The 20,831-nt window shown below is 60.3% G+C and overlaps 1 protein-coding gene across 1 annotated transcript in view; it reads right to left on the reverse strand.

Annotated features, from left to right (window-relative positions):
* Positions 1–175: 175 nt before the first annotated feature.
* The window catches only part of DNAH1 (dynein axonemal heavy chain 1), a gene marked incomplete at both ends in the record, with an annotated part of 71,924 nt that continues 51,268 nt past the window's right edge, over positions 176–20,831 (reverse strand). The window contains 32 exons of the mRNA XM_080816185.1: positions 176–297; positions 831–1,065; positions 1,645–1,996; positions 2,356–2,486; positions 2,651–2,821; positions 3,398–3,574; positions 3,643–3,822; positions 3,912–4,082; positions 4,639–4,770; positions 4,865–5,019; positions 5,281–5,429; positions 5,670–5,866; positions 6,494–6,645; positions 6,943–7,138; positions 7,295–7,520; positions 8,335–8,495; positions 8,637–8,786; positions 8,885–9,004; positions 9,647–9,772; positions 10,255–10,386; positions 10,517–10,708; positions 10,799–10,966; positions 12,123–12,314; positions 12,725–12,910; positions 13,652–13,762; positions 14,128–14,319; positions 15,000–15,171; positions 15,292–15,500; positions 16,398–16,533; positions 16,961–17,157; positions 18,052–18,282; positions 19,214–19,392. Of these exons, the coding sequence (XP_080672311.1) occupies positions 176–297; positions 831–1,065; positions 1,645–1,996; positions 2,356–2,486; positions 2,651–2,821; positions 3,398–3,574; positions 3,643–3,822; positions 3,912–4,082; positions 4,639–4,770; positions 4,865–5,019; positions 5,281–5,429; positions 5,670–5,866; positions 6,494–6,645; positions 6,943–7,138; positions 7,295–7,520; positions 8,335–8,495; positions 8,637–8,786; positions 8,885–9,004; positions 9,647–9,772; positions 10,255–10,386; positions 10,517–10,708; positions 10,799–10,966; positions 12,123–12,314; positions 12,725–12,910; positions 13,652–13,762; positions 14,128–14,319; positions 15,000–15,171; positions 15,292–15,500; positions 16,398–16,533; positions 16,961–17,157; positions 18,052–18,282; positions 19,214–19,392 (5,600 nt within the window). The remainder of the gene's footprint in view (positions 298–830; positions 1,066–1,644; positions 1,997–2,355; positions 2,487–2,650; positions 2,822–3,397; positions 3,575–3,642; positions 3,823–3,911; positions 4,083–4,638; positions 4,771–4,864; positions 5,020–5,280; positions 5,430–5,669; positions 5,867–6,493; positions 6,646–6,942; positions 7,139–7,294; positions 7,521–8,334; positions 8,496–8,636; positions 8,787–8,884; positions 9,005–9,646; positions 9,773–10,254; positions 10,387–10,516; positions 10,709–10,798; positions 10,967–12,122; positions 12,315–12,724; positions 12,911–13,651; positions 13,763–14,127; positions 14,320–14,999; positions 15,172–15,291; positions 15,501–16,397; positions 16,534–16,960; positions 17,158–18,051; positions 18,283–19,213; positions 19,393–20,831) is intronic.

A 20,831-nucleotide genomic window follows, 5' to 3' on the forward strand; every position in this document is an offset into this window, starting at 1 on the left:
AGCAGGCCAAAGCTGTCCCTCTGCCCCATCCCCGCTGCTAAGCACATTCACTCCTGAGGCCACCGCACCGCTGCCCTGGCAGTGAACCCTGTGGACAGGCACTGACACGAGCAGCGGAAGCCCAGCTGGACTGCTTAGAAGATGTATTTAATGGCCCCAACTCTTCTTCCTGAGTCTAGTAGTCCAGGGCACAGATGAGCGCCACACCACGCTTTATCCAGTGTCGCTGGGGCTGATGGGAGGGGAGCTCCACAGCAATGATGTAGTTGGTGGAGTGGCCTGTGGTCGATAGTGTTCCTGGAGCAGGCAAGAAGGGAGGGTTAAGTTGTCTTCACAAGAGCAAGGACAGGGTAGGGACAGGATAAAGGCAATGGACTCAGCAGACTGAGCTGGGGGCAAGCAGGGGCCCTGAGCCGAGAGGAAACCTGCCTGGTGAATGGGTCTGGCCAAGGCTCAGGCCTGCCCAGGGTTATTTCACTGACGACTCAGGACAGGAATGGGAGAGTTGGGGGCCACTGCTCACTCCCTGTTGGACCCAGCCCAGGCCCAACTCCCATCCAAGTCTGTTACCCCCTCTGAGCCTTCATTAGCAGACGGGGGCTCCCAAGACCCAGGTGGGTCTGCTGAGGGAGGCAAGAGGATGGAGAGCTCAGGGCCCATTTTGCATAGACTGAGCCCAAGCTCTGGGCATTCCCCTCCCTGCCTGCTGGTGGTCTAGCTCTGTCCTGGCCCGGTCACTCTCAGGAGGGCTGACTGGCCTCTGCCAGCCATCCTGTTCAGCTAACCTGGGCCCCCACCTGTGGTGCAGGTTCCCCACCCTGGGCCCGTACCTGCTCGGGTCAGTGTCTTGTAGATGGGGCACAGGTAGAAGTCCCGGTTCTGGATCTTGCGGTTGTGTGTCGGCAGAAGCCAGATAACAGCCATCTCTGTGTATAGCTCCTTGGGCCGAGACTCAGCCAGCTGGAAGGCCACAGGGTCCCAGCGGGCACCTTCCAGGAACAGTCCATAGATGTAGCACCCCACGCTGGGTCTATTCTTGAGCTCCGACACGGACTGCTGCAGTACCTATGGTGGGCACACAAACATGCCCCTGCACATGTAAACACCTGGGATCCGGGTTAGGATTTGGGTCAGGAGGCACAAACTCCCTCCTGAATTCTGCCCACCTGCCCGTTACTTACCCACCATTTTATTTTATTTTGTTTTATTTGTTTCTTTTTAAGATTTTTATTTATTTATTTGAGAAAGAGCAATAGAGAGAGCTCAAACAGGGTGAGGGGCAGAGGGAGAGGGAGAAGCAGACTCTCTGCTGAGCAGGGAGTCCAACACAGGGCTTGATCCCAGGATCTTGGAACCATGACCTGAGCCAAAGGCAGATGCTTCACTGACTGAGCCACCCAGATGCCCCACTCACCCACCATTTTAGTTGGCCGCCTGCAGTCTGTGTCCTGCCCCTAGGGATTTCCTGGGGGCTCATAGCCTCCTCTGGTTTGGCTCTCCCTGCCCCCTGAACCACACTCAGGACCCCCATCTGGCAGCCAGCTGTGGCCTCAGCACCCCTCCTGTCTGGACCTGTAAATACTGGAGGCCTGACCTAGGCCATACCCCAGCCTGACCCTAGCCTGACCTTGGCTGTGTGCAAACCTGGAAATCAAACGAGATGGTGTCAATGGAGATGACAGACTTGCGAGCAAAGTTCTGTAGCGTGCCCGTCAGGAAGGCCTGGGGGAAGAAGAAGCCACTGATCCAGAAGACAGCTGGGATGCCGCCTTGGATCCAGGCCTGCAGGAAGTCCAGGCGCTGCATCAGGTCCATGACCCACGAGGACAGTGGCTTGAGCGATGGGTAGGCCTTAGCATTCCAGAGCTCGGGCACAGCGTTGTTGTACAGGCTGGTAGCCATCAGCTCCAGCTGTGAGGACATCACCACCAGCCCCTTGAGTGCCTTGAGCAGGTCTCGCAGCGTCTCTGTGATTACCTGCAGCAGCCGGTTGTACCTGTGGGGCCAGCGGCAAGGAAGAAGGCAGCAGTCTGGGGGTGAGGGGAGTAGTACCCGTACTCCCCAGCTGTAGACCACAGACAGAAAAACAATGGCACGACGTGGAGCTAAGAGCACAGAGCTGAGTCAGGCAGCCTGAGTACTGAGCTCTGCTCCTTAGCACACGTGTAACCTTAGGTCACTTGACCGTTTGGGCCTTGGCTTCCTCGTCTGATGGAAGTGGGACAATCAAATGTGGCTGCGCCCAAGCACAGACTTGACGTTGCACCTGGCCCGGAGGAGCCGCTGCTGCCATTTCTCTATGGTAATGGCTCTCCGCACTAACTCAGGCCTGGGGGCGGATGGCAGGGGGATTACCGAATGACCTCCTGGACTAGCACCGTGTTCATTGACTCCTCATACAGCACGGGGTACTTGGACATTACCAGCTGCAAGTTGATGGGCTCAGGAGTCTGGAGCAGAATACTGTGGGCCATATCCTCCACTATCTGTAGGGGCAAAGGGACACACACAGGGGGTCAGGGCCAGCACCCCTTAATTCTTGCTGGATTCCACAGGCACTGGGCTCCTTCCCATAGGGGAGCAGGCAGGATAGTGGGTGGGAGACTGGCCTTGCCCAACCCATGGGCCTCTGTCCCCTGCTGCCACCTACCTCCTCCCGGCCCTGGCCTCCCATGGAGGATGATCTGGGTTGCAGCTGGATGATGGCACCGAGCAGGGCGTAAGTCTCATTTTGGGCAAAGGTGATGTTGGCATTGTCGTGCAGGCCAAAGATCTCAGGCATGTCATTGAGAGGGAGGCCTCTGATGTAGGAGAGGTAGCCCTGGAGGGTAGGAGGGCCACAACTGAAACCATGCTCTACCCCCAGCCTGTGGGGGGGTGGTCCTCCAACTGAGCACAACTCCCGCTTGCCTCCAACTCTGGACACCCTCGTGCATCTCCCTCTTCTTAGGGTTGCATGGCTTCTGAGGGGCTGTGTGGGTAGCCTTCACCTCCCTCCCAGCCCTCTTCCTGCCGTCATCCTGCTCCTTCATTCAACTGTTTCAGTCATGGGTGCTTCTCTCCTTCCAGTGAGGACCCACGCTCCGACACCCACCCCGGCCCTGCAGACCCTGCACGCATCTTAGCTGAAGCACCATGTCCTCTGGGACCCTTGGAGGGGCTGCCCTGGATAATTACACTCAGCTCCCTCTGGCCTCTCCCCACAGAGCCTCAGCTCCTGGAGGCAGGACCTGGGTCTGCCTCCCTCGCTGTAGCTATGTTTGTGGGGTGGAGTAATCCATGAAAAAGAGCCACTGAGGGGCCAGGACCACGTCTCCCCTCACCCAGCTCCCGGGTGCTCGCAGCACCCCCGCAGCCTGGCCTGGCAGGCTGCCTGGGCCGTCGGGGGCATGCTCACATTGAGGTCATAGGTGGGCTGGATCTGGTGGTAGATGCCCGAGGCGCTGTAGCTGTGATCATGGAAGAGCACAGAGGGGCTGTAGTAGTCTTCCAGGATGTTCATGACGCAGCGACGGTCCCAGTCATCGGTGACGCGGCCCCCGTAGTTGATCTCCCCAGCCGTGTACTTCAGGACCTACGGGGTGGGTGGGTGAGGGCCCCCGCAAGTGCCCACCGGCCCGCCCCAGCCTGTCCCTGGCCCACCTTGTAGGGGATGTCGTCGTACTCGTCCAGGAACATCTTAAGCTGGCTGATACAGATGCGCAGGTCCCCGTCTGTGAACTCATAGGGGATGTTGAAGCCCAGGGGCCCAAACTTGCGGCGCTCCAGCGCGTTCCCGTGGAACAGGCACAGAGACAGCAGCAGGGACTTGAACTCCATCACCTGCGAGAGGCAGGAGGGCAGGGGAGTGAGGGGTGGGGCCGGGCCAAGGCAGTTGGTGGGGGGAGTGAGCGTGCACCCCTGCACTTCACCTTGTGGCAGGAGTTGAGGAAGTCATCGCTCAGGCTGCTATAAGACTTGAGCAGGTTGGCCTTAACACCACGGGGAGGCTCAATGGTCATCTTGGAGCCATTCTGCAGGATGGACACTGGAAACTTGTTGCTGGGCAAGCTGGTGAGCCATAGGCGGAAGTCCCGGTGCACCTGGCGGCCATGCACCCCGTGAACATGGGGACTCATGCCCAGTGGCGGCCCCACACCAGGTTTCCTCCCACCAGGAGCCCTGGGCTGCCTACAGCTTGACCCTCCCCTGGGTGGGCTGGGCCAGGCCAGGCTAGCAGACCACTGATTGAGAATATCGGTTTTATCAGGTCATGATCTCAGGGTCGTGAGACCGAGCCCTGCATTGGCTCTGTGCTGGGCCTGGAGCCTTGGGATTCTCTCTCCCTCTGCACCCTGCCTCCCCACCCAAGGGAAAAGAAAGAAGAATATGGGCTTTGGCAGGTCCCAGCATCAGCAGTCTCTGCTGGGCGGATGTGGGCAAGTCATGTCACCACTGGTAACAGTAATGCAAGGGGAGAATGCACTGAGAAGGCTTGTTTCATATACCCCTTCCTGAGTGCGGTGTGCCCAGGCTTGGCTGAGCGCTCTGGGGGACAATCTCATTCAGCCTCATCAGCCCTGTCAAGGGACTGAGGGACTGTTGGCAGTCCCCTCAGTGAGGGAGGCCATCGGGTCTATGGCAGCCGGGGCAGCGCACCTTATCGGGGTTGATGTGCTCGATGAGGCGCTCCAGGGCTGGCATCCAGCTCGGTGCCAGGTGGCAGTTCTGGAAGAAGACCCACTTGCCCCTCTCTATGGAACTGCGCATCATGGCTTCTGCCCGAGGGCCCTGGGGGTGGGGGAGGGGTGGGCGGAAAGGCTGAGCGGTGAGGGGCCAACCCGCCCAGCCTCCAGACCTCCACCACTGCCCACCTGGTCCTTACCTGGCCCTGGCCCAGGGAGATGGCAGAGAGCTTCTTGGAGAACTTCATCTCTTCGGCAAACTTGTAGAGGTCAGCAGCAGGATCCGTGCCAGGCGACAGCACAAAGATGAGGGGCGTGGTGGAGCTGGAGTCTTTGAACACTACTGACAGGTTGGCTGTCTGCAAGTCAAGGAGAGATGCTGGGTCGCCTGGGGCTAAGCAGGGACCAGGGCAAGGCAGGGGGTCCTGGGGCTTCCAGAGAGCTCTCAGAGAGGTTTCCGGGGGTGGGGGGGGGTTGGAATGGAATCTCCCTGAGCTTTCAGAAGGTGCGGCTAGAAGTCCCAGCTCGACCAATGCTGCAAAATGGTCTATCCAGGTGCAGCTAGGCCCCTGGGGCCCAGAGGTGGGGACTCGTCCAGGGCACTAGCTGATGGCACTTGCCTGGGGCTCAATGAAGCGGGGCTCCAGGTTGGTAGCCACGAAATCCTGCATGGCATTGGTGACCTTGTCCCCACGCAAGCAGCGGAGAACCAGCAGCTTCTGGAACTGGTCCAGGTACTCATTCCAGATGCCAGGCAAGCGTTCCCTGTGACAGTGTCCGTGTCCCCCTAAGAGCTGACCTGTGGGAGGGCACTGGCCCCAGGGACTCTGCCGGCTGGGTCAAGTGCGGTGCCTGGAGGGTACATGGCTGGGGGCATGGATGGGATGTAGCCACAGCTGCAGGGCACCCCCAGGTGGCTTCTCAGAGAAACCTCCTGGGCAGGTCTGTCCCTGGGTTCTCTTCCCTCCGTGTGCCCACCTTGCTTGGCCCTGGGGTGCAGCTCACCTGTGGGGCTCGAGGCTGTCAAAGATGGATTGGAATTCTGAGAGGTGCTTTGGGAAGTCATCAGCAAAAGAGGAGAAGGCTGGCAGATTAGAGAGTGCCAGGATATCTCGCCAGGCCCGGTCTGACAGCCAGTCAGGTGCTGGGTTCTCAGTCATGACCTGGATGGAGCCTCCAGACAGGAGGTAGCGCCACTCAGCCTGGCAGGGACGGTGGGGAGGCTAGTGCGCAGGCCCTGCGACCTGCCTCTGGGACCCCACCCAGCAGTGCCTCCCCTAGTCCCCTCAGCCAGAGAAATGGAGTCTTCCCTGAGGCTAGCAGTCAGACAGGTCGGGTTACAGTACCCGCTCCACGTTTCCCTGGCTGTGTGTCCTTAGACAAAGGATGTGACCTATCTGAGCCTCAGCCTCCTCAGTTGGGAAAGTAGGAAGAATGAGAATTTCATCTGCTTCCCAAGGGTTCTGCCCACAGCGAGGGCTTGAGCCACAGTAGCTGTGGCGCTGTGACACGCACTCCCTCGGCAGGGATTCCCAACACACGGCAAATACCTGGGGCTCCTGAGAGCATGCGCTGGGAGGCTGGGGCAGTCCCGGCTTCCCACCACACTCGGCTCTGAGAAGGCTGTGCTCACAGGACAGCATGGGCCACAAGGAACCCAGGGTCTCCTGGCTGTCGTAAGCAAGGAACTGTTTCCTGAGCCCTTTGCTCTCACTGGGCCCTCATGCCTGGCCCTCTCTTTCCTTTCACCCTGTTCTCCCAGCCCGGCCACAGAGCGCCTCCTTGGGCCATCTGTCCTGGGTCAGTAGCCCAGCCAGATGCTCACGTACCTGGTCGATCTTGCCCTCGTTCATCATGATGCGGACACACAGCAGGAAGGCAAACATCAGCTTGTGCTTCTCAAAGAGGCTGCGGCAGACGTTGCTGTACAGGTTGTAGGTCAGGTGGCGGTTGATGTTGGCAATACGCTTTTTCAGGTTGTCTGCAGGGCAGGGAGGGGATGGCAGTGCGTGAGGAGAGGTGAGGGGTGCAAGATCCTCGGGCTTTGGCCCAACCTAGCCAGTCTGCCCCGCAGCCATAGGGGCCATCCAGGCCTCCCCTTGAGGCCTATGGAGTTGCCAGTAAAGGGGCCCTGAGGTGGGTGGGGACGGGGGCGTGTTGTTATGGCTGATCTGAGAGAATGTGCAAGTGACCATGGGAAGGAGTTTACGTGCGCCCCGTGGAGACGTGTCCCCGTGTCATGTCTGTGCCGGGGTGGGAGCCCAGCACCTGAGAATACCTGCCCTCTCCGAGTTGGCGATGCCCGAGAGGAAGATGTTGAGAAACCACTCCAGAGAGTACTGGTACATGGGGTCCACGTTGGCCAGGTCAGACACACAGAAGAAAAGGATCTGGGTGCGGACAGCCACAGGGATGTACTCCATGCGCGTGAGGTCAATGTCCTTCTCTGTCTGCTCCGCGATCCTGACTTTGGCCTGGAGGCACCGCAGGTGAGTGGTGGTCAGGCCCGGGTTGGTGGAGGGAGGGCGGTGGGCAGATGTGGGCAGGGGCAGGGGCAGGGGCAGGCCTGCAGTGGTAGGGGCTGGGCAGGGTGAGGCCGGAGTCGCGGGTTGGGAGAGGCCGCTGCTGACCTGGATCTCAGCAGCTTTCATCTTGGAAGCTTCCAGCACCTTGATGAGCTCCATGTCGTCCACGGGGTTGCCCTCGGAGGAGCTGAGCCTGTATAGGATCTGGTCTTCGATGTCCTTCAGCTCCTGGCGCATCTTGGCGTTACTAACAATCAGCTGGTTCTTAGCTTCCTCCAGGTCTGGCCGCTCCTCGGCCACCACCTGGCCCAGCAGCTGGTCCTCCAGGCCACTGCCGGGGAGGGGACACGGTGTCTGTAACACCTGTAGGCTCCAGAGGGCCAGCCTTGAGCCTGCTTACCTATGACCTGTGCCCCCCGGGCTCCGAGAGCCCAGCAGCCCTGCCCACGGTGGCCTGGGAGGCCTCCCCTCTGTCTTGGGCTGTGGGGCTAATGCAGAGCCTGCCTGCAGGATGACCAGTTCTCAGTGTGACAGAGCCCCAGTGGAATCCGGAATCCCAGGAGGGGGCCAATGGTGAGATATGTGAACTGTTGGGGTCGTCGAAAAACTCTCTCGGTAGGAGGGGGCTGGGTGACCAGTAGGGGATGGGCCTTTCACCACCTCGTCTGTGGGGACGTTCACGGTGGCCACTGACATGGAGGCCTGAGCATGGAGTGAGCCTGTGGGCTCTGGGCAGGTGGCCAGCATGGTGCACCCATTAGCCCGGCCCTCGCTCACAGCAGCAAGGCAGGAAACAGGGCTTGGGTGGGCCTGACTCAGGGCTCCAAGGCTGCTCTGGAGGTGAGTGCACAAGGTGCTGGCAAGGGCTGAGCTGTGGGGGGAGGGTACCTGGACAAGACAGGCTAGCGCTGGGGAGGCGGAGGGGTCCTGACCGGCGATCAAGGGCTCCTGGTCTTGGGGGTGGGGGTTCTTAGCTAGAAATGGTGGCAAGTATGGGGAGCTGGTGGAGGTGCCAGAGGTGCCAAGAGGTGCCTGGGAAGAAGCTGCTAGAGTCTCTGGGAAAGACCCACGGAGTCTTGGCCTGGGAGTGGGAGGGAGGCAGCCAGGCTGAGCTGACGCCCTGGGTCTGGGGCCTGGGGACTTACCTGGGCGACAGGGTGAAGTTGATGAGGGTGAGTTTGGTGGAGATCTCTGGTGTGTAGTGTGGGTTGGGCAGCTTGGTGGTGATATACATCCGGAAGTCCTCATGGTAGGGGATCACCGTGTCCCCCAGCTTCAGCACTGTGTTCCCCTGCTGCTTATATGTCTGTGGTAGGCGGGAGGGGCAAGCGCTGTGGGCCGGGCTTCGCCACGGAGGCAGCAAGTGGGGCTGCCCTGCTCCCACCCCCAACCCACCCCCAGTCCAGACAGACAGGCTGCACCCACCCCCCTGCCATTGCAGGCCCACCTGCTTGAGCAGCACCGGCTCCAGGGCCGGGTCCAGCTCCTCGCCTACGTTCTCTAGAAGGCAGGGCTTGCCAAAGCGGATGGCATTTTCCATGCTACGCAGGAAGTCTCGGTCGCTCAGCTTGAACACATCCAGCCCATTGTCCTTCTCCTGTGGGCAGAGAGGGCAAGTGGGGGCTGTGGGAGCCGCCAGCCCGCCCGAGGCTAAGCCCGGCTGCGTGGGATGGGGCACGAGGCAGGTGGGCTCACCATGTTCTTGATCCATTTGTTGGCCTGGCCCTGAGGGTCGATGAAGTGAGTCCAGCGTTGGGAGAACTGGGTGATGACCCCATTCTCCACTGACAGCGTGTCGTTGGGGAGGCCAGCAATCTGTGTGACATCAGACTGGGTCAGGGCTGTCCCACCGCTACTCCCAGCTTCATGCTTGGCTATCTCTTCCCTCTCCTTAGGGCGCCCCCTTGGAGGAAGAGGCAGGCGACAGTGGGCACAGGTGTCACCCCACAGGACCTCCTACTCTCTCCTGCTCCTCGGCTGGATCCCGACACCCTCCTTCTCTGGGCCTCTCTGCCCTCTTGCCTACTGAGTCCTCTCTCAGTCAGACCACCTCTCTAGAGCCCACAGGCTATTGGTATCCTGGCCTTCACTCTCCCCTGGCCTCTGCCAATAACCTCTCGATTTTCTCCTTGGGCCAACTTAACCTGTCCTTTAGGGTCTAGCTTAAATCTGACTTTTGGGGGGAAAACTTAAGAATCTTAACTTCCCCTAGATGCTGCTCTCCTTCCCCATCCACTCTGGCAAGTACCCCTTGAATTCTCTGCCCCCAGTTAGCTAGATCTGCGCCACGCTGTGTTCAGCTTTCTCCTCTCCAACCCCCACCCTCTTGCTGGGCCCAGGCGGGTTCAGGGGAGGCACCTCTGAGCAGGCTGAGGAAAGAGGGTGGGAGGGAAGCAGGAGGCTCCTGGCTCAGCCCAGTCCCTCCAGCTCCCCCCACCCCACACCTCGGGTGGACACCTGCCACGAGCGGATCTTCACAGGGTTTCCCAGCGTCCCGATGAGCGTGGGCTCAGATGTGTGCGGGACCTTGTGTCTCGTGAGCTGCTTGACCCATTGGTCATAGAGCACCGTGCGGTACTGGCCCTGGGGAGACGCCAGACTCAGGCCACCCCACCACAACATCCAGGACGCCCTCCTCCCTCCCCACTGCTGCCACCAACCCCCAGCGCTCAGTAGTTGTACCCAGAAGTAGAGCCCAGACGTGGAGTCAGACACGTACACTCAGGTCCCACTTTGGGTGACTTCCTTGGCCTCCATAAACCTCAGCCCCTCCTCCGTGAAACAGGTGCAGTGACAATGGGCCCGCCTGTCCAGGAGGCTGGGAGGACCAAGTGAGATGCCCCCAGCAAGCGTGCAAGTGCGGGCTCAGGCTTCCCTCTAGAAGGCCAGCCTTGCCAGGTGGGTTTTCTGCACTGCCTTACCCCCCAGGCCTGGAACAGCACCTGGTTCAGATGGGGCACCTGAGACACGCTCGTCTCGGAGTGAGTGCATGAGGGAAGAGCTGCCCAGCAGGCTGCCCCTTGCAGAGGCAAGGCTGTCACAGGGAGGGCTGGAAGGCTCCTCACCGTGAAGGGGCCCAGGTAGGCCACAAAGCCAGCAGCCACCAGCACGTCCCCAGAGATGTTGCCAAGCATATGCTCCAGGTTCTCCACGGTCTCCTGCCAGCGCACCTTCTCATCCGACAGCCCGTTGATGAGCTGCAGAGGCGGCCCCGGGGGGTGGGCTGAGGGTGGCCGGGCCAGGGGCTGGGGAAGGGGTGCAGGGTGCCCCCACCCCCCCAGACCCTTGCAGCCCGCAGGCCCTCCCTGCCCCCACCGTGAGGCCCACCTTGTCGGCGCGGCCCAGTCGCTGCTCGCACTGCTCGCACTTCAGCTCCAGCTCCTCCTTCTTGGCGATGCACTCCCGGTACTTGGTCTGCATCGTGGCGATGCCGTCCTCCACCTCGTGCAGGCGCTGCTTGGCCTCCTCCAGGACCCTCTGCGTCACCTCCAGGTCATCCTGGGCCTCCCGCAGGGCTTGCTGCAGCCAGAGGGCCCGGGCCAGCTTGCGGAGGGGCCCTGGTGGAGCCCCCACCTCCCACCCCCACCCCCGGCTGCCCCTAGGGCTCACCCGCTTGGGCTCCACTGCCTTGGCCACGAAGTGGTACTTGTGCATGGCGCGCACCCACTGGCAGATGGAGGTGCAGGCCTTGGACACCTTGGCAATCGCGGCTGGCTGGAACTCCTCGTTGTCAATGTACGGCTGGATGGCTTTGATCACCGCCTCCCCAATGTTGTCCTGGGGAGGAGGACCGGGGGCATCAGGGGGCTGCTTTCCAGGGAGCAAGGGGCCGTGGGGCCCTGCTAAAGAACACCCAGCTCGCTCTCGGAGACCCATGCCCTGTGTAGGCTTCAGCACAGTTGTCTTCCTGGGATAAACACAGTCCATAAAGCAACCAGGATTTCAGAGAACGATCAGAGTCTTCCTCCACAAGAAACCACGCAGTCTCAAGGTCTGCTAATAGGCAGGCTCCGTTAAGAACGCACTTAGCGACAAGGGCTGCTTCCTGACAGGCGTGGAGACCAGCGATTCTGATACCCAACCAGAATCACATTCAAGGGTATTAACCCTCACCCTGAGAGCTCATCACACCCCCAGAGTTCCCATCCCATCCTGTGAGAGTCTAACCCTGTAGTTCAGGATGAGCCCAGGAATCTGCATTATTCATGAACTACCAGAGCTCAGAGCCTGGGACCAGGGATCCTGAGTACTGGCCGTGAGCACTGCTGATCTGGGCTGAATTGGGCGTGTGGGGCCTCTGGTTTCTAGACTGATGGACGTGGAGGAGGAAGAACGGGGTAGTCTATGGGGGTCCAGCTGCCTATGGGCCATTATCTCCATCCTCCCAGTGCAGCCTGGGGTGTCTACAGCCCCATACTGACTCATGGTGGTGGCGGGGGGACACATGCACAGGCAGTTGTCCCCTACCAAATTTTGGGGCTGAGAAGGTCCCTTAAGAGGGTGCTGGGCACCAGGCTGACCTAACCATGAAGCAGCCCCTGAGAAAGAACATGGCCATGGGTACCGAGAGCCCCAGCCAGACAGCAGACGGAGAAACCCAGGGACAGACAGAAGAAGCTGAAGCTCAGCTGAGACCAAGGGAAAGGCCATGGTTGCACAGACAGTGCAAGTCTAGGCCAAGGCCATGGGGGTCTCAGGGAGGAAAGCGCACGAGAGGGGATCTCTAGGCTGTAGAGCTCCGAGGTGACTGTCACTCCCACCAGCTAGAGCACTCCTCCGGGGCCAGGATGTGGTCCCAGTCAGCTCTCTGGCAATCGGGCTGCATGTGTTCGGACAAAGGGAGACAGGACAGAGAGCCCTATGCTGGCCGGGGGAGGGGACTCTGCTTCCACCTCACTCACAGGCCTGCTCGCCCTGTGCCTGGCACACCCACCTTGTCAAACTTAAAGAGGCTGTCGAGAAAGCGGCCAGGGTCCTGCAGCAGCCCCTTTCCGGGCTCCCAGTAGTCGTCCACCTTGGAGCCGGGCCTCTCTCCAGGCACCTTCTTGGGCTTGATGCCCTTCATGATGCACATAGCCTCGATGACCAGCTTCACACCTGGGGGTGGTCGCTGCATGGCCCGGACCTGCAGGTCAGGCCGAGAGTGGGGAAGGGGAGAGCCATTATGGCCTGGGTACCCCTGGGCAGGGACAGCTGTCAGACAGGGTGGACCTCACCAAGCCAACTCCTACTGCCACAGACACAGGGCATCCCCGGCTATCCCCCGAGGTCTGCCTCGGCTTGTGGTTCCTTCTGCTCCCCCATATACCCAGGCCTGAACTTGCGGTCCTAGATGCTCGTTGCTCAGGACCCAAAGCCCTCCCTATGTGCCTGTCTGGTGCAAGGAGGTAGGGGCAGGCAGCTGGGTTCGAGGCCTAGCTCTACCCCCACCTCTCAGCACATGACCCCCAGGGGATGTGGAAACAGAGGGCGTGGGGACCAGAGGCAGCAGGACAGATGCCCAGGGGGAGCTTCAGGGGCCGGCTGGTTGCCAACCTCGGTCACGTCATTCTTGTTAAGGTTGCGCAGGCTGGCCAGGGCCGCGTCCAGGGCCGGCAATGCCTCATCCAGATCCTTCTGGGCATCGTCAGCAATAGCTTGCGCCTTCCTGGCCTTCCCATTGGCCTTGATCTCCTCTGCTTGCACTGAATTCCGAGTCTCCTGAGCAATGGCTGTGTCCACCTAGGGACCAAAGGCAGGGAGGGCCCAGCTGGTGCTGTGTTGGGGACAGGTGTGTCCCCCTCCTTTCTCCTCCCCATGTCTCAGTCTCCCCAGGGTAAAGGGAAATGAAAGCAAGGATGCCCCCCTCCCCAAGGGCCCTCTTGGAGCTCTGGGAATGTGAGAAGCCCACTCCCAAGTGCTCATGGTGGGTCTGGCATGGGGCCCAGGACTTTACATGCTTGAGCGCAACTGCCCTCCAGGGAAGGACCCCTAAGCCCACAGGACATCGCCAGGCAAGACGGAGAAAGGCGCCCCCCACGTCATGTTCTTTCCGTCTGCTGGAAATGTTTCCGATATGCTGGCTTTGCCGGGCAGGAGGGGACTGCTTCTATGAGGAAGCTGTCATAATGAACTTGCAAATCGGAGGTATCTGCTGTGCTGAGCCGGCCCTCGAACTCGGCTGGGGCCCAGTCTGCACAGCTGCCCACGGCAGCCTGCCAGTCAGTCCCTGTTGTGATTATCAGGGTTTGGGTTGCCTGTCCTGTTCTTCACCATACCCACTGCCCGGCGCAGGGCCTGGCACAGAATGAATTCCCAGCAAACTCTCACTGTGTGAACAAATGACGACTGACTGAGGAAAACAGGCACTGAGCTAAGCAGCTGCAGAGGTCAGGCAGCCAGTGATCTCGTGGTTGCATGGGGACCCCGAGCCTCCTCAGACGTGGTCAGACATCAGGGAAGAGGGCCAGGGAGCACCCCCACCTTGATCTGCTCCATGGTGAGCACGGTGTCCTTGGCAGCCTCTTCCAGCAGGGGGCGCATCATCTCCAGCTCCTCCTGCATCTTGGCCACGTCCTCCGAAGTACGCAGCAGCTGGCGGATGGAGGGCACAGAGAGGAAGTCAGGAGGGACAGGGTACCAGAAAGAGAGCCCGGTGTGGAAGCGGCTGGGGAGAGGGTCCTGCAGGAGAGGTCCTGCCCGGCCCTCATTCATGAGTGAGAGGCTGTGGCTGGTTGCCCAGAGAGCCCTAGAGGAAGCGAGCTGTCCTCTGAAAATCTCTGGGGTGACCTGCTTTGGTCTTGCCCTTGCTTATTTGGTTAGGGAGGAAGCTACCCACTTAAACACTGCAGGCTGCCGACTGAGAGGGCGGCCTGGGCCTGCCTGGGCTGGGGTAAGACGGAGAAGGCAGAACCATGGGCTGCTTTAGCCACTGCCCACCAAGCCCCACTCTGGCCCACCTTGTCAAGGCCACTCTTCATGCGGTTCTTGGCAATTTTCAGCTCCTGTTTCTTCTGCCCAATGAGGATGGAGAAAATATGAAGCAGCTCCAGGTAGCTCTTGGGGGTCACGTAGTTGTGACGGGCCAGCTCAGCCAGGTACTCGACACACTTCTTGGCCACCGACTGGTGGATGTAGACACAAACCTGAATCTGTGGGGTGGGAGACCACTGATGCCAGCCTTGTAGAGGCCCCAGCAGAGACATGGCGCCACGGTGCCCTTGAAGCCACTGCAGCCTGGTCCCAAGGAGGAGGCCACATGTAGGAACCTCAATGCTTCTCACGCGCGCTGTCTCCTATGAGCCTCATAACCGCCAGGTCAAGATCACCTATTCTGCGGAAGAAAAACTCACGACCCAGAGAAGTCAAGGGGCTCATTTAAGTTCACACAACTGTCAAGGACAGAGCTGCCTTTGAACGTGGACCCAGGTGTCTCCCAGATCTTGGCCTGTTGCCCTCATCACAGCTCCTAAACTGCCTCACTCTGAGAGTCCTAAGGCGGGACCTTGGGGAGGGAACAGAGGGCCCAAGGCCTCAACATAGCTGAGGAGGGAAACAGATTTACTCTAGTTCTTGGCTCGAAGGTGACCATCACTTTCTCGGGTTGGACCAGACAAATCTAGCCCTCCCATCTGTGGTCTTTGATTGTATGTCACCATGACAACCTTGCGGCACTCCCATGATACAGATGAGGAAACAGGCTTAGGACAGGTCAAGTTCTGCTCCAAAGCCCATCAGTGTTGGGCCTGGGACTCTCACACAGGCTCCAGTGACAGTAAGCCCAAACCTAAATAGCTCCCCCTGATGGCCTGCTCCTTACCAAGATACCTACCAGTCCTCTAATGACTTCAGTGGTGGCTTCCAGGTCTGGGATCTCATTCAGGAACATGGTGGCCACAGACTCCAGCGCCTCTGCTGGCCACTCGTTAAACCAGTCAATGGTACAGCAGTTGACAAGGGAGGGGAACTGCCTCAAGCGAGCTCGGAAGACCTCTCCAATGGGGCTGGGGGACCAGGAGGCCAAATGAGGCACTGACTTCCACTGCAGGACCCTCCAGAGCCCAGGGCCCTCCTCGTGGTAGGCCCAAGTGCCGTCCCTACGTGGCCACCACGGGGGCCCATACCTCATACACAGAACCACGTGGATATTGCTGCGCACACGCCCAGTGTAGGCAGCCATAAGATTGGCCTTGGTGGGCTGCAGGCCCTGCTCCTGGATGTAGGGCCGCATGGTGTTGACAATCTGGTCCTGTTCATCTGCGCTGTAGAGGTTGGGAATGTCGCCCGAGTTCAAGACATTGTTGATGTCCTCAAGGAAAGATTCGTTCTTGATCTGGGGAGAGATGAGAGTACAAAAGCTAAGCCTTGATGATGGCCCCTGGGTGTTGGTCTCCACGACCTTCACAGCAGCCCCATTTTACAGACCATACCGCTGAGGCTCAGAGAAGCTCAGGGGCATACAAGTGACCTTGCAAGTCATGGTTTAAGACTCATACTCAGATCTGCCCCACAGCAGAGACTCTGAACACCATCACTGGGCTGTGGAAGGGCCCTGGGTCCTAGGTGGGAGACAGGACACCTTACTTTCCCCTTCTAGGCCTCCCCATGCCTCAGTTTCCTAACAGGAGGAAACCAGGCCACAGGCAGAAATAGGTCCTTTCCAGACTGCATGAGGGGACCCTGGGGGTAGAGGAAGGGCTGGGAACAGAGGGCACCCTCCACACAGTGGGACATACCCCAGGGCTTCTGCCTTGGGCCAGTTCCGACCAGCAGGCAGCTTTAGGCACTGCTCTCTTTGCTTTGAGACCCCAGAGCCATCATCTCACTTTCTTTTGGAGACCCAGGGACAGGCCTCCTCCCTAGGGAGCTCTAGAGGGAGCAGCCCCCAAAAGGGGTGCCATAGGCACAGTGCTTCAGGCAGGAGTCCTGTGGTCCTTGAGGTGGGACTGGCCAGTGAGTATGGTGCCACTTGTGGTCAGCCATGGTGCCAGGGGCCTTCTTTCCCCTTGGGGTATAGGGCAGACCTATGCCCCCCTAGCTCTGACAGGCTGGGTTTGGTCCCATGCACCTGACCCATCCAACTGTGGGCCCCCCCACTGCCAGTCCCAGCCATCCCACCAAACATCCACCCCAACTAAGAGTGACCTGGGCCACTTTCTAGGATGCCACACAGGGATGGGGTTGTATCCAGCCCACCCTGGACCCTGCCCCTTGCCTGTGGTAGTGGTACCTGAGTGTCAGAGAATAGGAAAGTGATGGGCAGACTTTGCAGGCCAGCCTTGAGCAAGATCTTCTTGACATCTTCACGCCACTCGGTCATGCCATAGTTCTTGGACAGCTCAATCTGGAAGCATTCGTACTCGGCCCTGGAGACAGGAGTTTGGCTGGAGGCGTGCCTGAGCTTGAGGCCAAGTGCTGAGTGGTGGGTGCCCATCCCCCACCCCAGCCATCTGGAGTTCTGGCTCCCATCCTGGGCAGATCTGCAGATGCTCCAGGCCCTGAACCTGCTCTCTTGCCTCCAGACCTCTGCCTAAGCTGTTCCATGGCCTGGAACACCCTTCGCTTCCAACCTCCCAGCTCTGAAACCGAGAGAAGGCCGTGGCCGCCACATCCAGGAATCCCTCCTGGATGTCTGCCGCCACACCTCCCTTCCCTGCAGCACCACAGGGCACTGCTGCTGCCTCTCCCTGGAGCCTAGGTCCCCTGCCCAGTGCGTTCAGAAGCCCTCAACCGGGGTGACCCCACCTCCCCTGGCTGTGGCCACCCACTGCCCAGCACTCCCGGAGCCCTCACATGTGCGAGGCCAGCCGTGTGAGGGAGCTGCGGCCGCTGCCACCCACACCCAGCAGGAGTGCGTTGCCCAGTGCCTGGCGCAGGGTGCGGCTGATCCGGCAGATGTGGCTCATGGCATCCATGAAGAGGACCAGCCTCAGCTTGGCTGTGTTGACCTGGTTATAATCTTCCATGTATTCCTCAATCACCTGCATCATCTGGGGCCAGGGCGGATGGGGAGATCTGGGTTGACTCTCCGTCCCCAGGCACTAGGACCCCAAGAGAACACACCCCCTCCCACAGGCAGCCCTGCTCCTCTGCAGGGTGGGGTGTTGGGCCTGGTCTCAGGAGGGTTGGGCCCCTTGCGCCTGACCCACCCAACTTTGGGCCTCCCTGCCCTCGGTCCCAGCCATCCTGCCAAACATCCACCCCAACTGACAGTGACCTGGGCCTGAAGTGCTGACCACTTCCTAGGATGCCACACAGGGACAGGGTTATATCCAGCCCATCCTGGACCCTGTCGCACTGCCTGTAGCAGCGACACCTGAGTGTCGGGGAACAGGGTGCCAGACCTGTTCAGAAGTCAGACCTAGAGGAGGCCAGACCTTTGGGATACATAGAGGCCTGAGGAGCGGGGTCAGAGCCTTGCCTGTTTCCTCTTGGCCTCACCAGCTGTGCTGAAGCACATGAGAGCTCATGAGAGCTCCTGGGAATGAGGAGGGGATGCGTGTGCAGGGAAAACACCAGGAGGCCCACTCCAGCCACACAGCTCTGAGGCCTCTGACAAGGTCTCTTCCATGTCTCCCTGGGGTCCCGACTCAGACCTGTGCCCTCAGACGCTGCTGCCCCTCTGGGGGACGGGATGAGAGCTCCTCCAACAGGTGAGCATGCCCACATTTACAGAACCTGTCCCCGACAAAGCCCAGGCTTGTCCTCCGAGGCGGACCAAGCAGGGCACACTGCCCCTTCTGACAGGAGAGGAAATGGGACCTAGGGAGGCAAGGGCTGGCCTTTGACGTCAGAGCCCTGACCCTCTGGTCACAGCACGCTGGCCTGTTCTCGGTGCTGCGGAGGGCCCGGGCCCTGGGGGGCAGAGCGAAGGGGCCCCTCACCTTCTTCTCGCTGGTGATGAGCTCGTAGGACTTGACGTCAGAGCCTGGCGACATGAAGTCCCCATAGAGGATGGGCTGGAAGGGACACACCTCGGCGAAGGTCACCCCCCACTGCTCCATGCGGCTCTCCAGTAGTTTGTCGAACCAGCTGCGGTCCTCATCGCTCACCAGGCGGTCTCGGAACACGCGGCAGCTCTCATGGTACCAGAGCCGCAGCAGTCGCACCTTGTCCTGCAGCCAGCCCACGTGAGTCAGCATGGCCCGTCCCCCGAGATCCCGTCCCACACTGCACTGCCCGCACCTCCTCTCCCCGCCGGCTGCACACCCCACTGGCCAAGTGCCTGCTGGGACCCCGCTGCCTTAGCTGGTCATCAGCATCCCCCCTCTCAGGGCCCCCGCGGCAGCTCAAACCCCAGGCCTGGGAGGGATGCCTGCTTCTCCTTACACCTTCCCGACACCCCACCTCTAGCCACTCAGCAAAGCCCTCTGGCTCTGCTCCTATCTCTGTGTTTGCTGCTGCCTCCATCCCGCCTCTCCCCTCCCTCACCCCCACGATGAGTGGATGGCCCTCAGGAAGCCCCCAGACCCTTCTCTTTACCTTTTGGGCTATAGTTTGGCAAGGCCAGGGCTGGCGCCTATCCCATTCACCAAGTATCCTTGGCCCTAGGCTCTACACATACTGACCCATCCAGCCCCCATTCCAAGGGCAAATCTGTTGCCCACACCCCTCCATGGCTCCCATCATCTTCAGGACGCTATGGCTTCCACAGCTGACAGCCTCAGCCCCCCACCAGCACCCTGACAGCCCACTCCCTGCTGCCGTCCTGCTCCATCCACCTGGGCGTCTGGTTCCCCGAGTGTATCCCCCTCACTCTGCCTCCCAAATCTCCTACATGGGGCCTCACCAGGAACCCTCTCTCTCTCCCTTGTGCTGCCCTAGATCTTTCTGTGGGATCCCCATCACCGCTGCCATTCTAGGCATGGATCTGAGCTGCAAGACGGGGCTCAGCTGTAGGAAAGCAGGGGACCTGGAGCCCAGCCTGCCCCCAGTGCCACTCAGGGCCTGGCCAGATCAAGGCTAAGCAAGGGGCTGGAGAGGACAGTGGGGGCACTGTGGGCTCTGCTCCCTGGACACTGGGAAGGGAGCCTGCCGGGTCCTCACCTCGACTTTAGCTGGGTCGGCCATGAGCATACCCTGGAAGACCTTGGAGAGGTCCCTCAGGTTGAAGGTGTAGTGGGACTTGGCCGGGGTGGGCAGCAGCTGGGAGGTGATGGTAGAGTACACCATGATGGTGGCTTCCACGAGGGGACTTGTGAAGTGGGCGATGGCAGGGGCCCCAGCTGTGGGAACAGGAGGGTGGGCCTGAGTCCCACAGGCGGGTGCCCCCCATACAGCCTCCATGGATGCTAAACCCCTTTGCCAGGGCTGTGTTCTCCCCTGGGTGCCCTGTCCCCAGCCTGTGGGCTTGGGTTCCACCCAGCCTTCAGCCCCTCTGGGATGCCGGCTCCACCACAAACTCTTGCTGATGTGGTGCCCCCAGCCTGGGGTAAGGAATCTCTTGCTCTGAGCTCCCCACCCACCTGCCCATGGCCTCGTTTTCGGCACACGCTGTCATGCGCTGGGGCATACCCGGTCAGTGCGGGGTGGGACCCTTGATGCCTTGCCCTGTGAGGCCGTGGGAACTTGGGGCAGAGAGTGGTCCCCACAGACACGCTCCTCCCCCTCCAGCTGCCACCCTGCGGGGCTCTGTGGCAGGGCGGAGAGTGGTGGGCCTTGCAAGGGCCGGCTGCAAGAGAGTAGTATCCCAGGGTGCCTGGGTGGCTCAGTGGGTTAAAGCCTCTGCCTTCAGTTCTGGTCATGACCTCAGGGTCCTGGGATCGAGCCCTGCATCAGACTCTCTGCTCAGCAGGGAGCCTGCTTCTCTCTCTGCCTGCCTCTCTGCCTACTTGTGATCTCTGTCTGTCAAATAAATAAGTAAAATCTTTAAAAAAAAAAAAAAAAAAAGAGTAGTGTCCGGTGAGCTGGGGTTGGGGGCATTTGGCATAGTGCTGGAAGAAGCTGTGTGAGGAGGGTCGCTCGAGCAAACAGCTAGAGAAGGGAGGGCAGGCCCCGAACCGGAGCAAGCATGCTGAGGCCTGGGGTGTTAAGGACCAGTGAGGGGCAGGTGAGAGTCGAGAGGTGATGAGGGGCAGGGATGGCTCTGCCTGTCACCATTGGGACGTGGGCCCTTGCCTGCAGTTGAGCAGAGGAAGAGTGTGATCCCAGTGAACGTGTGAATGGGTCCCTCGGGCAGAGATGGTTAAAGGGCAGGATGGGAGGCTGGGTGTGTGGTGAGGGCATGGGGATGGGGCAGTGGACCTGACCTGAGAGGAGGGTCTGCCCTCCAGCAACGGTGAAGCCCGGGAACGTGAGACTGAGAGAGCTAACGGTTGGTCAGGCCACCTGAGACCACTGGGGACAAGGGCATTCTCCAGGGACTGCTGAGGCATGAGGGAAAGTGGGAATGGTGGCTGATGCCGGCTGAAGAGACAATGCTCTTGAGCGGTGCTGTCTGCACGAGCAGAGAACTGGAGAGATGGCTGGGGTGGGGGTAGGGGGCCCAAAGCGACTGTTTTGTGTTTGGTCGTTAACATGGGGGACATCCGGATGCGTCTGCTTGCTGATGGAAGGGCCTAGTGAGGATGGACCACACACACGCGCGTGTGCTTATGCTGTGTGCTGGGAGGTGGAACCACGCTCTCCAGCACACAGTCTGGGGTGGGATTCGGGTTTACGAGAA

Source organism: Martes martes, assembly GCF_963455335.1.
Source record: "Martes martes genome assembly, chromosome: 1".
Classification (NCBI taxonomy): domain Eukaryota; kingdom Metazoa; phylum Chordata; class Mammalia; order Carnivora; family Mustelidae; genus Martes; species Martes martes.